At 35.4% G+C, this 15,508-nt stretch overlaps 1 protein-coding gene across 1 annotated transcript; it reads left to right on the forward strand.

The window, feature by feature from the left end:
* Positions 1-3,550: 3,550 nt before the first annotated feature.
* On the forward strand, positions 3,551-7,650 carry LOC309493732 (adhesion G protein-coupled receptor E3-like). The gene is made up of 11 exons (XM_082162948.1): positions 3,551-3,956; positions 4,074-4,260; positions 4,397-4,513; positions 4,637-4,815; positions 4,903-5,064; positions 5,140-5,346; positions 5,424-5,656; positions 5,744-5,810; positions 5,907-5,998; positions 6,082-6,303; positions 7,566-7,650. Exons 2-10 carry the CDS (start codon positions 4,095-4,097, stop codon positions 6,266-6,268), a joined length of 1,410 nt encoding a protein of 469 aa, XP_082019074.1. The 5' UTR covers positions 3,551-3,956; positions 4,074-4,094; the 3' UTR covers positions 6,269-6,303; positions 7,566-7,650.
* The last annotated feature ends 7,858 nt before the right edge of the window (positions 7,651-15,508 follow it).

Consider the following 15,508-nt stretch of genomic DNA (forward strand, 5'->3'; position numbering starts at 1 on the left):
AAGAAAATCACAAATTGTAAGTTACCATTAAGGTGATGGGTGTTTGCTTTAGTTGGGCTCTAGACCATTATTTGTTTACTTTAATATTTACTGTTGTTTGTCTGCTGTTATTGATTTATAACAGTTAAATGAACAAAGTAAAATGTTATCTTATAGTGTTGGTTATGTTTTGGCATAATCATGCTGTGATCTGAAAAAGGAAACTTATTGAGATAGTTTGGTTTTATTTGTTAGCAGCAGTTTAGTGATTCTTCAGCCTATGATTATCAGTACTTTACTTATAATTCAAAATATTTAATAAACATTGTTCTGATCAAAAGACATTCAGATAAATTCATTTAAAACCCAGACATCAATAATCAGCCTGTGAATCTCAACAATGGTGACAATAATAAAGCATGTTGCAGTGGCTGCCACCAATCACAACTCATTAATGGCTCCCATCATGCATTGCGGTATGAATAAATTATGATCTGAATTGTCTATGTAATTTACTTTTCCTAATTGAATATTCTGCTCCTCACCATTGTTGAGATGCATAGACTGAATCTTGAAATCTGTGTGTGCCTAAAAGAATGATTTTTTTTTTTTTTAAGCAACTTTTAAGAAATCCTTTATATTATATCAAAAATTCTGGCCATTTATGCAGATTCATTAACCAACAACATATATCGAAGTCAGAAAGAAGGATTTTAATGAGTTCAGTGATCAAGTTCAAATGATGATTGTCATAACATAACCAACACCATTAGATCACTTTTTTCTTTGTTCAACTGGTGATTATAATTCAGAAACAACAGACAAACAAAATCTAAAGTTAATAATATATGGGTCAAGAGTCCAACTAAAGCAACCATTGATCGTCATAACGGTAACTTACAATTTGAGATTTTCTCCTTCAGTGATTCTGCTTGTTAACATCAGGTGTCTTCAATAATGTTCAATCATCACTAAATTAATCACTTAATCATCTCATTAACTTCAACACTCTTGAGTGTGGACTCATACACTCCCAGGAGTGTTAATTTAACACTGGAGTTTTTGCTGTGTACAAAGAGCCGTAGTTAACTGACAAGCTGAGCCATATCGCATTAATTATCGCTGGCGATACGTCCGCGATATTAATGCGATATGGCTCAGCTTGTCAGTTAACTACGGCTCTTTGTAGTAAATGCCGCTCCATCTGAAAGCAGGTGATGGCGATTTACTACTAATCAAGGAACCGGCTTTACTGACGAGATGCGCATAACAATCTCACGATATATATCGCACAGCCCTAGTTCAGAGTTGATCTGTTTGTCACTAGTTTGTTTATTGTCACCATTGTTGAGATTCATATGCTGATTCTTGATATCTGTGTGTTTAAACACAATAACTTCTTTGCTCAAAGTATTTTCAAAATGTTTTATATTGCTGTTGGATCTCAAACTGTAGAATCTCAGAGCTACAATCACCAATACTAAAACAAGACATCAAGCATATAGTCAAAGATTCATGCTGATAATGTCATTGTCATCAAAACATATTGTGAGCAGGTCATGTTTTCTCTTGCAGTAACAAATGTGCTTTATAAACACAATGTTGTAACTAATATTAAACTAATATTACTAACTAATACTAACTAAAACTAATATTAAAAAAATGTAAAGGGTCAAGAGTCCAACTAAAGCAAACACTGACCACCATAATGGTGACTTGAAAAGAAAAATTCCATTCAACATTACCGTCTAAACTTCTGTTGAATCTCAAGAACTTTTGTCGCTGTATGACAGAAATAAAGTCAAACTGGTAATAATAAGTGCAATAATGTGTAATGACTCGAAGTCAGTGTTAGTTCTTGTGTTTCTCTTTTTTCTGTTATTGTTTTTTCTCTTTCCGTCAATGATTCTGCTTATTGACATCAGGTGTCACCACTAATGGCCAATCATCACTTAATTAATCACTTAATTATCTCATTAACTTCAACACTGCTTCAGTGTTAATTTTAACACTCTGTAGTAGGGCTGTGCGATATATATCGTGAGATTGTTATGCGCATCTCGTCAGTAAAGCCGGTTCCTTGATTAGTAGTAAATCGCCATCACCTGCTTTCAGATGGAGCGGCATTTACTACAAAGAGCCGTAGTTAACTGACAAGCTGAGCCATATCGCATTAATATCGCGGACGTATCGCCAGCAATAATTAATGCGATATGGCTCAGCTTGTCAGTTAACTACGGCTCTTTGTACACAGCAAAAACTCCAGTGTTAAATTAACACTCCTGGGAGTGTATGAGTCCACACTCAAGAGTGTTGAAGTTAATGAGATAATTAAGTGATTAATTTAGTGATGATTGAACATTATTGAAGACACCTGATGTTAACAAGCAGAATCACTGAAGGAGAAAATCTCAAATTGTAAGTTACCGTTATGATGATCAATGGTTGCTTTAGTTGGACTCTTGACCCATATATTATTAACTTTAGATTTTGTTTGTCTGTTGTTTCTGAATTATAATCACCAGTTGAACAAAGAAAAAAGTGATCTAATGGTGTTGGTTATGTTATGACAATCATCATTTGAACTTGATCACTGAACTCATTAAAATCCTTCGTTCTGACTTCGATTTATGTTGTTGGTTAATGAATCTGCATAAATGGCCAGAATTTTTGATATAATATAAAGGATTTCTTAAAAGTTGCTTAAAAAAAAAAAAAATTCATTCTTTTAGGCACACACAGATGTCGAGATTCAGTCTATGCATCTCAACAATGGTGAAGAGCAGAATATTCAATTAGGAAAAGTAAATTACATAGACAATTCAGATCATAATTTATTCATACCGCAATGCATGATGGGAGCCATTAATGAGTTGTGATTGGTGGCAGCCACTGCAACATGCTTTATTATTGTCACCATTGTTGAGATTCACAGGCTGATTATTGATGTCTGTGTTTTAAATGAATTTATTTAAATGTCTTTTGATCAGAACAATGTTTATTAAATATTTTAAATTATAAGAAAAATACTGATAATCATAGGCTGAAGAATCATTAAACTGCTGCTAACAAGTTAAACCAAACTATCTCAAAAAGTTTCCTTTTTCAGATCACAGCATGATTATGTCAAAACATAACCAACTCTATAACATAACATTTTTCTTTGTTCATTTAACTGTTATAAATTAATAACAGCAAACAAACAACAGTAAATATTAGAGTAAAGATATAATGGTCTAGAGCCCAACTAAAGCAAACACCCATCACCTTAATGGTAACTTACAATTTGTGATTTTCTTCTTCAGTGATTCTGCTTGTTAACATCAGGTGTCTTCAATAATGCTCAATCATCACTAAATTAATCACTTAATTATCTCCTCAGCCCTAAATGCCGCTCCATCTGAAAGCAGGTGATGGTGATTTACTACTAATCAAGGAACCGGCTTTACTGACGAGATGCGCATAACAATCTCACGATATATATCGCACAGCCCTACTCTGTAGTGTGGACACATATGTACACTGAGGAGTGTTAATTTAACACTGGGGATTTTGCTGTGTACCACAACATCACCCAGTCCCACTCAAATGAAAGGGAAAGAATTTAAAAGGAAATTTATTCTGAAAGAAATTTAAAATGATTTCATAAGACTTTTCTCATTCCAGGTCTGATTATCACACTGCTGGACGAATGCAGGGTAAGTTGTTGCAGGGTAAATTTCTGTAACAACAGCTCAATAATGCAAAATAGTGTGTACTGTTCTGTATTATTGTCAGTGTTGTTGTATATAATATGTAGTAGAATATTAGAGCAATTAACTTTTATTTGACTTTAAATACTCCACAGTGCACACATGTTCAGTTTTCAGTTTATTTTTAAAGCTCAATTGTGATTTCAGAGTCAGACCATAGGGCGATGTGTAGAAAATCTTCTTGACCGGATAGAGAACATTACAGATGAAGTGCTCCCCTTGACCGTAAGACAAAAATGACAAAATAATCATTATTTGTCTCTTACATAAATTATCCTGTAGCAATGCTTTCTTTTGTTTCAACGTTTACAAATAATCCTATTTTTATGATTACTAAAATAGGATGTGAAAACAATTTTTAATATGGTCCTCAACGCATCAGAGAAGGTTTTAGTGTCATCATCTGCTGACCCAAATAAACTGGTGTCAGATGGAAACCGTGTGTTAAAAGCCAGTGAGAAGCTGGTGTCCATGCTGGTGAAGCCGACAGACACATATGCCAATGTCAGCTTTTCTCTTGACACTGTGGGTAAGTGAAAACCAAACTATGAATATACTGTGAAATTACTGACTTAATGTGCTCAAGTCCAGAGGACATTTTGACTTTTTTAGATGGCCAGATTGTTAATACAGATTAATTTACATATATGTATTTTTTTAATCAGAGGTACAAATCTTCATCGTTGGACCAAATGCAACCTTAGATAAAATCCCTCGACTTAACACAACAAATTCTTCTGTGGACATTGATCTCATTGGGATTGCCAAGAACAACGATGACAGTATGTGACAGGTTTTAGTTTGATTAAATGAACAAGAAAACTAGAAAGAGACATCACTAACGACAATAAAAAAAGAATGTTGATTTGGTTTATTGCATGTAAGCTTCTGTTTGTGTCACACAGGATCAGCTGCTGTGGCTTTCATGAGTTATAACACAATGGAGAATCTGCTGAAGCCCGACTTCAACACATCAAATGACACGATTAAAACCATGATGTCCACTGTGATCTCAGCTACTCTTCTCAAAACCACCAACACTAAACTCACCAAACCAGTCAACTTCACCCTCAAACACATCAGAGTGAGAGACTGACATGTGTTTTTGTCCAACCTGAGAACTGATGAACATCTGAAAACATTCTCTACATGTTCTTTCTTCTTTTTGCAGGAGTTTGACCCCGACGGTTCTCTGTCCTGTGTGTACTGGAACATCAGCGAGTGGATTGTAGATGGTTGTTCTGTTTTAGAGACCAACAGCAGCTACACTGTGTGTTCCTGTGTTCATCTGTCCACATTCGCTCTTATCAAGCAAACCAGCCGACCATCAGAGGTACGAGAACATTTATAGTGAGCATTGAAGAACAGCAAAGATTTGGCACTCATGTACTCTGACATGTTTTCTCAGAGCGACTCACTGCTGGACCTGTTGAATTTTGTGTGTGTGATCGTGGGGCTGGTGTTCTTCAGTTTGGCCCTGTTGACCTTTGCCCTTTGTCAGTGGAGTCCTAGAGTAAATAATGTGGCTCGAATCAACATCTGCGTGAGTCTGCTGTTGGCTAACCTTCTGTTCCTGCTCACACAACAGTTCCTGAGCCTCATACGCCCTCATCAGGTGAGAATGATGAAGGAGCCCTACAGCTCAGCACAGTCTCACTGAGAATCATCATAACCGTCTCTCATGATCTCCAGGTGTTGTGTGCCGTGATATCAGGTGTGCTGCACTTCCTCTTTCTCTCCGGCTTTGTGTGGATGTTCATTGAAGCTGTGCTGCTCTTCATCTGTGTGAAGAACCTATCACAGATCAGCTCCATTAATAGGAAGGTGCTTAGCAGAGAATTCCTGTGTGTGATTGGATATACGGTTCCTCTGGTTGTGGTGGCCGTGTCTGCTGGGGTGAATCCTAAAGGCTACGGAAGTGAAATGTGAGTTTGATTTGAGAGTGACTCATTGCTCAAAATCTTCATCCATGTTTGTTCACTGATTATTTAACTATATCTTCCTCCGAACAGGTGCTGGTTTAAAACCTATGAAGTTTTTGTCGGGGGTTTTCTGGGACCGGCTTGTGTGATTCTATTAGTAAAAACATTTTTTTTTGTTTAATTTTGCTCATGACTTTGTATTAAATGGAAAACAATTGGATTAATTAATTATTTCTATTTTTTTGCTTTGCAGTCAAACACAATTATTTGCATCATGATCATCATCAATCTGAACTCAACTCTCAAAAATCTGAACGCTGAAGTTTCACAGATAAAACAAACCAAGTAACAAACATAATTGAATTGCTCTATTTAAAAGAACATATCAAGTAAGACACATTAAGTCTCTTTTTTCTGTTTCTCTGCAGGATTATAGTATTTAAAACACTGGCTCAGTTTGTGGTTCTTGGTTGCCCCTGGATTCTGGGTTTCTTCCCTAATGGCAGTATCGAGCTGATGATCATCTCCGTGATCTTGAACTCCCAGCAGGGAACCTTCATCTTCCTGGCCTATTGTGTCCTTAATAATGAGGTCAGAGATTTTCCATCCTACTAAGTAAACCATTTCAGTGTTTCCAGAGACAGTACACAGTAAATTCCACAGTGTTAAATCAACACTGCTCAGAGCAAATATGGTCCCACTCTACAGAGTGTTAAAGTAACACTAAAGCGGTGTTAAAGTTAATGAGATAATTAAGTGATTAATTTAGTGATGATTGACTATTATTGAAGACACCTGATGTTAACAAGCAGAATCACTGAAGGAGAAAATCATAAATTGTAAGTTACCATTAAGGTGATGGGTGTTTGCTTTAGTTGGGCTCTAGACCATTATATGTTTACTTTAATATTTACTGTTGTTTGTCTGCTGTTATTGATTTATAACAGTAAAGTGAACAAAGTAAAGTGTGATGAGATAGTGTTGGTTATGTTTTGACATAATCATGCTGTGATCTGAAAAATGAAACTTATTGAGATAGTTTGGTTTAACTTGTTACCAGCAGCTTTGTGATTTTAACAGCATATGATTATCAGTACTTTCCTAATAATCCAAAATATTTCATAAACATTGTTCTGATCAAAACACTTTCAAATTAATTTATTTAGAAACACAGACATCAATAATCAGCCTGTGAATCTCAACAATGGTGACAATAATAAAGCATGTTGCAGTGGCTGCCACCAATCACAACTCATTAATGGCTCCCATCATGCATTGCGGTATGAATAAATTATGATCTGAATTGTCTATTTAATTTACTTTTCCTAATTGAATATTCTGCTCGTCACCATTGTTGAGATGCATAGACTGAATCTTGACGTCTGTGTGTGCCTAAAGGAAAGATTTTTTTGTTTTAAACAACTTTTAAGAAATCCTTTATATTATATAAAAAATTCTGGATATTTATGCAGATTCACAGTTATTTTGTAACCAACAACATAAATCGAAGTCAGAAATAAGGATCATAATGAGTTCAGTGATCAAGTTCAAATGATGAATGTCATAATATAACCAACACCATCAGATCACTTTTTCTCTTTGTTCATCTGGCGGTTATAACTCTGATACAAGAGCCTAACTAACTCTAAAGTAAATATATAAGGGTCAAGAGCCCAACTAAAGCAAACACCCATCACCATAATGGTAACTTACAATTTATGATTTTCTCCTTCAGTGATTCTGCTTGTTAACTGCAGGTGTCTTCAATAATGCTCAATCATCACTAAATTAATCACTTAATTATCTCATTAACTTTAACACTGCTTTAGTGTTACTTTAACACTCTGTAGAGTGGGACCATATTTGCTCTGAGCAGTGTTGATTTAACACTGTGGAATTTACTGTGTATAAGGAAGAAACACATCTTAAAATGCGAATCTAGTCTCTTTTCTCACCTGTTTAATATAAACAAACTCCATTACGGTTCATGAGTTTCAGCTCATCTCGTGTCATTCTTGTCCAGGTTAGACAGCAGTACATGAAGTTCTTCAGATGTCTTTGCAGTGGATGCAAACAACAATGAGGACTACAGCTAAATATTTGTAAATGTTGGCAAAAAAAAAAAAAAAAGAAACTGAAAACTATTTGTGTGTGCATGGTAAAGGTAAATAACAAATGAATTTAAATTGTATGGAATCAGTTATTTATATTATGTTATCAGTTATGTTATAAATTATATTTTTGTTTGTCAAGCTCAGAAAGCTGACTGTTTCTTCTGTAAGGACTCATTTTACAGTATATTATTTTAAATATTCATACACCTCATACAAAATATGTCATATAAATGCAAAATGTATTTTCAGGATGGAGGACCACAGGTTTTATGGGTATCGTGATATACATTTAAAAATATACTATAAAAGTAACTGTATAAAACTATTCTTTGGTTTTTTTTTCTTTGTGCGCTTTGTGGACAGCCACACAATGTTACAGAACACTGGACCAATAGAAGTGATTTTTTGCAGCATTTTCCCCCCTTCTTTTGGTTTTTATTTTTTAAATGGACCTGCCAGCTGTCATTGCTAGAGCTAGAGCAAGGAGACCGATCACTGTAAGAGCATACCTGAGACTTTCTATAGCGCATCTCCACAAATGCGTTTGTGGAGTGTGTGCTGCTGAGTAATGGATCTGAACAACTTTTAAGAAATCCTTTGGATTACATTGAAAATTCTACAAATATTATTCTGTACAAGGACAGTGCTGCTATAATCAAAGTCAGCCTAACTCAGAAAATACACAGTAAATTCCCCAGTGTTAAATTAACACTGCTCAGAGCACATATGGTCCCACTCTACATGGTGTTAAAGTAACACTGAAGCAGTGTTAAAATTAATGAGATAATTAAGTGATTAATTGAGTGATGATTGAGCATTATTGAAGACACCTGATGATAACAAGCAGAATCACTGAAGGAGAAAATCTCAAATTGTAAGCAACCGTTATGGTGATGGGTGTTTGCTTTAGTTGGGCTCTTGACCCATACTGTATATTATTAACTTTAGACTTTGTTTGTCTGCTGTTATTGATTTATAACAGTCAAATGAACAAAGAAAAATTGTGATCTGATAGTGTTGGTTATGTTTTGACATAAGACATATTTTTGACAATGAAACTTACTGAGATAGTTTGGTGTAACTTGTTAGCAGCAGCTTTTTGATTCTACAGTATATGATTATCAGCATTTTTCTTATAATCCAATATATTTAATAAACATTGTTCTGATCAAAACACATTCAAATGTATTAATTTAGAAACACAGACATCAATAATCAGCCTGTGAATCCCAACAATGGTGACAATAATAAAACATGTTGCAGTGGCTGCCACCAATCACAACTCATTAATGGCTCCCATCATGCATTGCGGTATGAATAAATTATGATCTGAATTGTCAATGTAATTTACTTTTCCCAATTGTCACCATTGTTGAGATGCATAGACTGAATCTTTATGTCTGTGTGTGCCTATAAGAGAAGTTTTTTTTTTTTTTTTACTTTTAAGAAATCCTTTATATTATATCTAAAATTCTGGATATTTATGCAGAATCACAGTTGTGCTGTAACCAACAACATAAATCAAAAACATAAAGTTAAAATGATGATTGTCATAACATAACCAACACCATCAGATCACTTTTTTTCTTTGTTCATCTGGCAGTTGTAAGTCAGATACAGCAATCAAACAAAAATTAAAGTTAATAATTTAAGGGTCAAGAGCCCAACTAAAGCAAACACCCATCACCATAACGGTGGCTTACAATTTGAGATTTTCTCCTTCAGTGATTCTGCTTGTTAACATCAGGTGTCTTCAATAATGCTCAATCATCACTCAATTAATCACTTAATTATCTCATTAACTTTAACACTGCTTCAGTGTTACTTTAACACCATGTAGAGTGGGACCATATGTGCTCTGAGCAGTGTTAATTTAACACTGGGGATTTTACTGTGTAGGCTCTAAATAAGTTGTGATTCAGGTCAATAAATTATTAGGTTAAAACATAACCAACATCATCAGTTCACCTTTTTACTTTGTTCATCTGGCTGTTATAACTCAGTTACAGCAGCCAAAAATCTACAGTTAAAAATGCAAGAGTCAAGAGCCCAACTAAAGCAAACACTAGCTACGTTTACATGGACACAATCGGAATGAAATCAATCCGATTGATGAATCCGAACAAGGTGTTTACATGACTGATAAGTAAAGTAATCAGATTGATGTGCGCGTTTATATGTCACAAGTTTCAAATCGGATCTGATGTTTTGACATGCGCACACTGCACGAATATACAGAGTTTCCCGCTTTTCGCGCATAAATATTCTCCTCTATTGGTTCTTTATTTGTTTTAAACAGCAAACGTAATATTAATTCGTCTCTAGTCATTAATTTAGAGCATATTAAGCGTTTTGCCGTGCTGCTTATTGATCACGCAGTAAAAATGCCCCTCCCCACGGCCAAAACCAGTCGTCTGTGGATGAGAATCCAAAACAAGGACTGGTGGGACGTTGTCCTGCTTCACTTCACAGACGCGCGAATGAAATGAGAATTTTAGAATGACGGGGAACTTATTAATATGACACTTTATTAAACAGGAAGAACAGCTCGTTCCGCGCGTCACACGTCATTACGTTATTTAACGTCATTACACATGCGCAGTCCTTTCAGTTTCGGTTTTCAATCCGATCAAGTGTTTACATGTTCTCTCGATCGGATTACAAAAGGGATAAACCACCCCTTTCAATCCGATCGAAATTTCATTCGGATCGAGCTCAATCGGATCGATTAAGGTGTTTACATGAAGGTTTTTTAGTCCGATTGAGCCGTCAATCCGATTATAAGTGTCCATGTAAACGCAGCTACTGATCACCAAAACTTAACATTTGTGATTTTCTCCTTCAGTGATTCTGCTTGTTAACATCAGGTATCTTCAATAATGGTCAATCATCACTCAATTAATCACTTAATTATCTCATTAACGTCAACACTGCTTTTGGCACTGACCAAAAGTGATAATTTGTTATTAAAAGATGATTTTGATCCTTTTTTTTGCCACAGATCAGACATTATGATTTTTGTAATACATTGCTAAAATTATTATTGTTTTTTTTTTTAGAAACAAACAGACATCAGGAAGCAACATTTTCAATACAACATCACCATCTTAGGGCGCTTTCACACTGGCTGTTTAGTGCGGACCGGGGCACGGTTCGCATGAAAAATCGCTAATGTGAACGCTGTCATCGGACCCGGGTGCGCACTAGAGTACCGAACCCGAGACTACCTGGAGGAGGTGGTCTGAGCTCGGTTGCTCCCGAACCGTGGCGCGGTTCGCGTTAATGTGCAAGCAACACGGACTCGGGTGCGCGCTTGTTCAGGAAGTATAGTATCCCGCGCATGCGTATCACTGTCGATATCATTGTTTCCTCACACATGACAACCATGAGTGGCAGGGGAACGTTGTGGGACACTGAAGAGGTGATGTCTCTCACTATGTTGTGCATAATAGCACCAAAAAAACAGACAAATTACAGCTATGCTCAGTCGAGTTGTATTCTCCATGCATTTTCCGTGTGCGTTTGCGATGACGTAAGATCACTGCAAACGCACCTGGGTTCGATACAACTAATTGAGTGTGAAACCAGACCAACGCTGCGGGGGGCGCCGGGAACTAGCGCACTCGGGTTCGGACCGCAGCAAACGAACCCAGTGGAAAAACGCCCTAAACCTCTGTTGATTCTCAATAAGAACTTATGTAGATGAATGACAGAAATAAAGTCAGTCTGGTTAGTAATAAGTGAAGCTGGTAATGCTGTTTGTGGCGTTGTTTAATCCTCTTCTGATGAAATCAACTGAAGATAAAAGAAGACATTAAATCTTTCAAGATTTAATAATAAAATAAAGGGACCAGCAAAGGTTGTGGCTGGAAGTCAATTGTAGTTCTTGCGTTTCTCTTTTTTCTGTTCTTGATATTCCTCTTTCCTTCAGTGATTCTGCTTATTATCATCAGGTGTCACCACTAATGGTCATTTGTCACTTAATTAATCACTTAAATGCCACATTAACTTTAATTAAACACTTCCTCATTCTGGACATCCGTGATAACAAAGCGAAAGTGACATCTCTTCACCTGAAACAAGAAGCTAATAAATGCACGATTGAAGTATATGTGTTTTGTGTGTGATTTTCGTGCGATTTGGGGTTTTCATATGAATAAAGAATGTTTATAGACTGTATATGCTAGGTAAGGATAGCCCATAGCTTCATCCAAAATGCTAAATATAACATATTTCAAAATCGTTTTATGACTTGAAACCATTTTAAACCGCGACCGGAATATGATACAAATACTCGATGGTGTTTTAAAGTGAGCTTTAAATAAAAGTGTAATATTAATAAATTAAATTGTGTCATGTAGCTTTAGGCTACCTGTTGTGCTAATGCACCTGCTGCAGGAGCTTTCTATTCCATACAATCATTATTTTATTTTTTTATAATTTGCATTTAAAGTTCCAAGAATAGTTTTTTTATTGTTTGTTTTCTAACAAGACTTAAATTAATAGGTGGATTATTCAGTGGGATTACATAGGTGTCGATGGCCAAGCATTATGCCAGAAGAAAGGCTATAATGGCTGAATTCAAACAAAAGGATAAGGATAAAAGAATAATGAAGATTAAGTCGGAGGTGTGAAAGGTTGGTCGATTTAAATGAATAGAACATGAATGGGGTCAGTTCTCCTCGCCAGACATTAGTCAAAGACTGTAAATGGGTGTTTAGAGGGCAATAACATATTTTATAATATGTTATAAAATATGTTATAAAACTTTTTAGCCTTTTCTAAAACTTCTCCAAAGTCTCCCCTGACATGGTCTCACAATAGGCTTCATAAAATACATAATTTTAGAGATATCATCCTCAGATTTGAAATGAAGCATGACCACCAGTGGTGGACGAAGTACACATACCATGTACTTGAGTTAAAGTAAAGATACTCAAGGTAAAATATTACTCAAGTAAAAGTAGAAGTGCTGCCTTTAAACATTCACTTGAGTAAAAGTACAAAAGTATTTGCCTTCAAATGTACTTCCCAGCGGGCACCTTGATGTCAAAATGATGTCATGAAATAGGTCAAAAATGAAAGTCATATTGACGTCGATGTCAATTTGATGTCAAGATTTTGACCTCTGCTGATGTCATTTTGCCAAACAAAAAGGTGAAATGCATGGCCGTACACTTATTACCAGCTTACTTAAAACTAACCAGATTTACTTTATTTAATTTCCGGTTTAAAGAAATCATATTTTGTATTTTAAAGACACCATGATGGTGGTTAGCGTTTGCTTTAGTTGTGCTCTTGACCCTTGCATCTTTAATATAAGATTTTCTCTGGTTGCTATAATTAAGTGTTTATAAAGCACAATTGTTGTAGCTAAAAAAGCAATGAGAAAATGAGATCAGGTGATGTTGGCTGTTTATTGATGATGAAATCATCATCATGTTGCCTGAATTCCCAATCTTATTCTGGGTCTATTGTTTTGATCATATTGGACTTGTGGTTTTGATATTGTTTAATAATAGAAGCCATTTAATTTGACTGCATGTGAGCAATGTTGTTTCTTTAAAATACAAAATATGATTTCTTTAAACCGGAAATTAAATAAAGTAAATCTGGTTAGTTTTAAGTAAGCTGGTAATAAGTGTACGGCCATGCATTTCACCTTTTTGTTTGGCAAAATGACATCAGCAGAGGTCAAAATCTTGACATCATATTGACATCGACACTTTGACGTCAATATGACTTTCATTTTTGACCTATTTCGTGACGTCATTTTGACATCAATGTTGATGTCATATTGATGTTAAATTGACGTCAAGGTGCCCGCTGGGTTAAGTATCAAAGTACTATGATTTTTTTATGGCTATAATGTCCTATTATAATTTTTGTCACAAGACTCTTGCTTAACTCAGTCTACGTGAAGACTCTAATGTCACTCTTGGCACATCAATCTATTAATAAAATGACATTAATTTATTCAATTTATTCAATTAAAAAATATATATATATATATTTTTTTTTTTTGAATTGAATTGAATTGAAATGAATAAATTTTTTGTGTGTTTAATTTTTGACGGAAGGGGACTGTTCCCATAAGGTATAATACATTTACAGTATTTACTGTACATATTTTTCACGAGCATCTATGGTCATAATTATAAACATCCTAATGTTATGATACATTCACATAAACCTGCACAATGCCATTGAATATATATATATATACACACTACATTATGGGAGCAGCCAATTTCCCTACAAAATTAAACACCAAAACGTATTAATGCAGTGTTTCTGCTACTCCTCATAAAAAAAAAAAGCTATTATATGCAAGTAATTTTAGTGTCAAGGTAATAAGCAATGTTCATCATGCGTCAGTATTTACCGATAATTGCTGCAATAATAGCTGCTGCTCTCTGCCCCGCTTAAAATCATTGGCAACAAAAATTGTTTGGAACTATTGAGAGCTACACGAATCACGTGACCGCGCGGCGGCAAGATCACAGTAGGCTTGTTCGACTTGAAACGGCACACTGCACAGACCAATCGGTGAATGACATTAAAATACCGCAAGAGCGATTAGAGAGTAGACGGCTCTGTATGCTTTTCAATCGCTCTCGCGATTTCGCTCTATACTTTGATGTCATAAACTGATCGGTCTGTGCAGCGCCGGTTCAAGTCGAACAAGCCGTGTGTGTCGCAACCTCTTATATACTGTCTATGGTCGCAACTCTCATATTTAACGGCTCTGGTTCGCGCTTAGTAGATACCACCAAGGCAAGTTCAAAACAAAGTGCGCACGTTGTAGGCTACTGTGATAGGTGGCTCGTTTGACCAGTTAAGTTTTTATCCACTCATAAATAAAAAGGAACGACTGATTTTGAAAATGTAGTAGAGTAAAAAGTAAGATATTTGACTTTGAAATGTAGTGGAGTTAAAGTAAAAGTCTTCCCAAATTTAAATACTTCAGTAAAGTACAGATAAAAAAAAAGCTACTTAAGTACAGTAACGAATTACATTTACTTTGTTACTGTCCACCACTGATGACCACAGTTGTGGCTACACTTTAGTTGTGGTTATGTTGCAATCCTAAATTCACATAATATTTTTTTATACATTTAATAAATATATTCTTAATATTTGATGTTTTTGTTTTATGTTTGAGCTTATATATCTCAATATTAATAACAGTCTGGTTAATTTTGAGTCTTGAACTGTAAACTCTCAAGGGTTGGCTTTCTAAATATATGTTGGTTATGTGTCTATTCAGAATGACTTTTTATTTTGGGTATGTCATGTATGCATCACTTGCCAAAATTGGGGCTGACTGGTAAGGGGTGAATATCTGTAGAGTGGGACCATATGTGCTCTGAGCAGAGTTAATTTAACACTTGGGATTTGCTGTGTGTATACTTGATTTCTATAATAATTCATTCCTTATTTAGGTTTTTAGGGTTAACTTTGGCATATTACTCCCAAGGCTCAGTTTACTAACCAGGGTTACACTTTCTCACATGCTTACTGTATTTCTAGAAAGTTATATAAGAGTGATGACAAATAACCAACTGCAAATTCATACTGTTTAATGAAAGTCACTAATGCAAATGTATACAAACACCAGCACCAAATAAGTGTTTACAGGAGTTGATCAGCATCTGTCCATCATTTGACCACCACCAAATCCACTAGAAGTGTATCTTAATATCATTGTTATCCTGGAAAACTCAAAATGATAATAATT

The sequence above is a fragment of the Leuciscus leuciscus genome (genome assembly GCF_965113295.1).
Source record: "Leuciscus leuciscus genome assembly, chromosome: 3".
Taxonomy (NCBI): domain Eukaryota; kingdom Metazoa; phylum Chordata; class Actinopteri; order Cypriniformes; family Leuciscidae; genus Leuciscus; species Leuciscus leuciscus.

Coding starts and splice junctions, on each gene's coding strand:
- LOC309493732 (XM_082162948.1), top strand. CDS start 4,095: ATGGTCCTCAACGCATCAGAGAAGGTTTTAGTGTCATCATCTGCTGAC. Junction 5,065..5,139: donor AAACCAGCCGACCATCAGAG/GTACGAGAACAT, acceptor ATGTTTTCTCAG/AGCGACTCACTGCTGGACCT. Junction 5,811..5,906: donor CGGCTTGTGTGATTCTATTA/GTAAAAACATTT, acceptor TTTGCTTTGCAG/TCAAACACAATTATTTGCAT.